The sequence below is a fragment of the Buceros rhinoceros genome, unplaced genomic scaffold (assembly GCF_000710305.1).
Source record: "Buceros rhinoceros silvestris isolate BGI_N320 unplaced genomic scaffold, ASM71030v1 scaffold6249, whole genome shotgun sequence".
In the NCBI taxonomy this organism is placed as follows: domain Eukaryota; kingdom Metazoa; phylum Chordata; class Aves; order Bucerotiformes; family Bucerotidae; genus Buceros; species Buceros rhinoceros.
This window is the reverse complement of record NW_010433181.1, coordinates 7998-13421: the sequence shown is the minus strand read 5'-3', so window position 1 is coordinate 13421 and position 5424 is coordinate 7998. Positions and strand designations below refer to the sequence as shown.

Below are 5424 nucleotides of genomic sequence, written 5' to 3'. Positions count from 1 at the left end.
AGCAGGAATCAGCAACCGTGCTCAGGGCTATTTTTCTTTTTTTTCCTGTTCTTTTTTTAGTAACTCACCAATATTCCCAGCACCTCCAGCTACCAGGATCTATTCATGCTGGGATGACTCCAAGGCAAGGGTGCCACCTGCTGAGGCAAGTCCACAGTTCCTCCAGCAGCTGCAGGCTTCAACAGCTGGACGAGTTTTTTGGTTGGGTTGGTTTAAATTGTTTATCAGGTCTAGGCTGATAGATTGACATTTCTCTTCTGTCAGTAATGACACTCTGCTCATGTGAATTTCTTATAGACAAATATTGTGCAACACCAATACAGAGTTCTAAAAAACAGAGTTGTCAACACTTTCTATACACCCAGAGAGTGAGGTCCCTTTGATTCTCTAAGTACAGCTCCATGGTGCTGAGCTCAAAGAATTATTTCTTTAACCTTAAATGACTAACAGAAGGCAACGTCCAAATTCTCCATGGGCCTAAGGGAGCACTGAGAATTCAAAAGAAAGAAACAGATTAACTATGGTCCCTAAATTGCTTTGAAAATCTCAGCCAGGTTGCTCATTGAAACCCCAGGTCTTCCCAGAGGCAGATGGGTGTTCCCAAAGTCCAGCAGACACCACGCAGTGGCTGCAGACCCAAGAGCTGCCAGTGTGTGTGTTCACCTAACATCATTCTGCACCTGAGAAAAGAAACAGGCACATCTCACCAGACCCCACCAACATACACGAAGCTGCAGGGCTGCTGTGTTTATGCTGTCAACACTTCCATGAATCAGGTGCAGCCTGAAATAAGAGGCCACCAAAGGCCAGATGCTCTTGCAGCTCCTCAAGAAAATGCTGCATCTCTTTTCACTCAGTTCATCACGGGCTTTGCTGGAAACCTCTGGAGACAAATCCTGAGTAATGGAGGGACAAAACAACTTCCATACAGCTGATAGGTCTCTAAATCTGTGGCCTCGGGGCATGTGTTCAGCAAAGCAGGTGGAGTCTCATGTTGGGCCTGCAGGGTGTCATCCTCCCTTGCAAATTCTATCACTTTCGAAACCATGTAAGCTCTTGGCCGGGTCAGCTAGCTCGAGTAGCTCATCACTAACCACACGAGGACCACGCTCTGTGCCAGGAATTGAACAGGTATGCTTAGCCAGCCATGGCTGGAAGGATAACTCAGGATCTTGGTAGACCACAGGTCTGTACTGGCTGTCTTGGAAGCACTTTCGTTGCCAGATCTCAGCTGTCAGCCCCAATTTCTTCAACTCCATCTACAGAAAGTTCACCGAGTCCTCCCTCCAGACTCTTTCCTGTGCCGCACAGCTACACGGCTCACTCAAGCGGGTTTTGTGTGGTCCGTATTTTGTGTTCTGTTCTGTGGAGCAGAGATGCCCTGAGAGAAAGATCCTATAAAAACACTCCACTTTCATAACTTGGTTTTTTGTTGTTGCTGCATTTCCACTTGTCGTGGGGTTTTTAAAAGAAATCCCCTGTCCTAACGTGTTCCACAGCACAGTTATACTGAGTAGCACCACCCAAAGCCTCTTTAAGAAATAGAGATCCACAAGTTGTTGGTTTCCCAATGCCACAAAATTAAGACTCATTTCTTAAGACCAAATGAAACACAAAGATGCGCACAAAGGCTCTGTCCATAGAGTGCCTCCAACCTAAACTCACCCGACAATGATGTCTGTACAGCCCTGGAGAGCCACCGCCAGCCAACCAGATACTTCAAATACAGGGGACTTCAGAGAAATTTAGCCCACCTGTTAATACAGTGCCTAGTACTTGTTTTCTCTTAAGGTGTTACCTAAAACATTTTCATTGAAATTCTGTCCAAGACATTCAGCAAGTATTTGCTTTTTAATATTTTTTGGACAGAAAAGACTGCCTGGGTCCTCCAGCCTGATCTACTAGTCACTGCCAGGCAGAGAATCTCTACCTTAGGCCCACAGCTTCCGCACTGAAGTGCCCCTGTTTGATTAATTATTCTACAAACTTCGGGCTCAGCAGGAGCAAACTGTATTTGTATAATATTATAAACACCTGAATAAACACTGGGAATGAACACGGACTGCCAGAGTCAGTGGGTGAAGGGTTATGCGTAGTTTCAAGGCAATGTCCTGGCACCTGCCAGTACATGCGTTAACATATAGACAGAGAAATTATTCCTTCTGCTAAACGAAATCCCAAACTTGCACTAATCTACGCCCTACAGGTTCTTTTCCAAGAAGGGACATGAATATTGTGGTCATCACTCCAGCTACTTTCCTGTACCTGGACGGACGAGAAAAGGGGTTTCTTACCGAGCCACAGCAGCATTCCAGGTTCCCACCCAAGCGAAGAGCTCTGGAGGACGGAAGCGCCTCTCTGCAAGGGGAGGTGCAGCGTATGGGATCCCCAGGAACTGGCTGATGTTTCTCCACTCTGAGCCAATGTGGATCACCTGGGATTTGCCCATCAGATCTCCATGGGACGGAATATACACAGATGGGATTAAATCTGATTCAGAAATGGGCAGGAATAAATCTGTTGGGGTGGGGGGGAGAGGAAGAGGAACACAGGAAAAATAATTTACTTTTTCAAGCTAGTATCATTTCAGAGATGAAAATTAATCCCATTTTCCTTCATCCTAAACCGTTAAATGTCTAATTCACTTCTTTAAATGAAACATAGATAACTTTGTGTTATTTTCTCCCTATAAAATACTTCATGCTATGCTAGACATTAGCTACTGGATATGAAGATGTATCTCTCCAAACCCTTACTCAAACATTTCTTCAAGATCAGACATCACATTAGAGCATAAATTTGAGCATTTCTAGAAAAAGAGGGAGAGATTTCCCAACTTCCCCCTGCAGCTCTAAAAAGCACATTGTTAAACTTCTAAACATCTACAGGAAGTCAGAGGGAGGAAAGATAATGACACAGCTCGCTGGTTTGGGCTCTCACCAGGGGAGACCTGCACTTTGGTCCCCTTTCCAGTAGCTGTTTCAGCAGGTGAGGCAGAAGAGCTTCAAACAGTGGCAATGAGCACAACCCTCCTCCCAAGGGCCTGCAGTCCTGCGCAGGAACTGCTGTTCTCCAAGTGGGGATCACGTCCTCCACAGAACTTATGCCAGTATCTACCTTTTTAGATCAAACATAATGGCTATCTGAATTTATTTTTTGCCAGCAGAAAATTATGAAATAGTATGGGGTTATAGTCTGATCAAATTGTTTTTCCTTTTTATGTACGGACTATCTGAATCATTTGCTATCTATCCAAAGAAGAGGTTTTCCGACTTTAAACCAGAGCTAACTGATACATCGCAGAACAGCATGAGAAATACATCACCCAAACCACTATATTCTAAGTCATGTAACTAAACCCCAAACTACACAGAGAGATGCTAACACGCAGGTCCAGCTTGTGTGACTCAGCCTGTGATTTTGCTTTACCTGACAATGATAAACCCATTCTTCTCTAATTGCCTTTCAACTTGGAAGGTTCTCATTGATTTGTCAAATCTTCACAGACATTCTAGAGGAAAGGCAATATTTCTTCCCTTCCACCTTATTGTCACCTGGCTTCTAATTACTTCTAATAAAACACATAACTGGTATTACACAAAAAGCTAGCAGTCTCTTTTCAAAGCAAGGGGGAAAACACACAAAACTTCCAGTTACTAATAAGTACTTAGCCAAACAGTGGCATTTTTAACTGTTTTTAACTTCTATTTCGCTCTCAAATAATTTTCTTTCCTTTAAAATACTAGTTCACCTTGGTTTAGGGGGTTTTGTTTGATTGGTTGGTTTTGTTTGTTTTCTCCACACGTGGTCCTTAGGACCTCCAGCTGACAGCGGGTTTTCAATACTCCCTGCGTTGCTCTCAGCGGTTAAAAGGAAGAATGTATAGAAACGCCTTCTGCAGATTAAAAGGAAGGAGCCAGGCTTTCATCGCTGGTTTTTTGTTTGTTTTTGCCACTTTACGCTTTCCAAAACCTCTTTCTTAGCCTAGACTTCCTTCATTACACCTGCTTTAACAACAGATGGTAACACTAGGATCTCAAGCATTTTTATAAAAAGTATTTGGGGACATCCTTCCACCCTGCTTGGCCGTAGGTTCACTGAAACAGCAGTGGACAGTCTCCAGGAGTTATCCAAACTGCTTTATGCCCAGCGAGAATTCCCCACTCTTCGTTTACAAGAATTGTACGCAGGCCACCACAGCTGAGTTCCTTCCTCCACAGCCCCAGCCTGCTCTTACCTTGTCTCCTATAGATATACGTAGCTGGTTCTTTGAGTAAAACCCGGCAGCTGTGCCCTTGCAGGCCATGTGTGCAGATCTGCGTATCGGGGTAAAAAAGGCATCTTACTGCTGAAGGCTGGATTTCCAGTGTAACCACTATACATGACTGGTTCTTTGAGCAAGCTGTGAGGTGAAATGTGAAGAAAAAGAGCAGGTAAAAACGTCTTCTCAAAGTATTTTTTTATCATGGCTTGGCTTCGCGAACGATAACATTGTTATAAGACGTTTAAAAGAAAGATTCTACAACTGGTCAAGCAATAAGGACATGAAGTATCTCTAAAGCAGCATAATGGGACATAAATGCCCTCAAATTCCTGGAACATTCTCCAAAATGGCCAAAGGACAAAAGGTTGTATTGGATTTAAAATGGAGCAATAGAGCAAGAGAACTGGTATCACAGGTTTTAGGAGAAGAAAAACATCTTCCAGTAAAGTACGGAGGACCTCAGCTGAATCCAAACAGTCCCCAGGGAAAGGTTTCAAAATGCGAGAAGAGATCCTCTCACTCATCCCAGTTTGTACACAGAGGTGGGTATCCAACACTTTTCCTTTAGAAAAGCCTCTTCAAAGAGTTACAGGAAAAGGAAAAAACCATTAAGTTATACTGTTCACCCTGCAAAAAGTGGGAGCATTCCAAGGACCATCTTCTGCAGCAGGTGGGAATTTTTCCTTATTCGTAAGGCTGTGAGTCATTGAGGATTTGCCACTCTTGTGAAGTTGAGGGACCAGTTGCTGTCTAGTCGGGTTACTGATTAAAGCACTTCCCTTTGTTGTTACTACAGCCCCACTGCTGCTTCCCGCCAGTTCCCAGTTAACCTGCCCTCAAGCACCACAGCTACAGGATACTTTGGATAATGGTAGGCAGCTCTACCATATGTCCCACTGGATGAGCTTCTCTTAACTGTTCTTTAGAAAATAATGACATCACCCTTTTAATTATTTACTGCAATATTCTCCATGGTGTACAATGTCTGGAGAAGCAAGAGATCTTTATGCCCAAGAGGTGTCAAAATCACACACTCACTGTATGGTGTTTTATGACTACTCTGTCTTTCATTGGTGAAGACATTGGAAGTCCCTTCTCTCAAGTTCAGTAACACTCGGCTAGTCTTTAAAAACATGCAAAATCATGGGGGGGGGGGGGGG

General features: G+C 43.8%; 1 protein-coding gene across 1 annotated transcript in view; it reads right to left on the bottom strand.

Annotated features, from left to right (window-relative positions):
* The window catches only part of LOC104500377 (thyroglobulin-like), a gene marked incomplete at both ends in the record, with an annotated part of 82827 nt that overhangs the window by 77096 nt on the left and 307 nt on the right, over positions 1-5424 (bottom strand). The window contains 2 exons of the mRNA XM_010144013.1: positions 2295-2517; positions 4238-4402. Of these exons, the coding sequence (XP_010142315.1) occupies positions 2295-2517; positions 4238-4402 (388 nt within the window). The remainder of the gene's footprint in view (positions 1-2294; positions 2518-4237; positions 4403-5424) is intronic.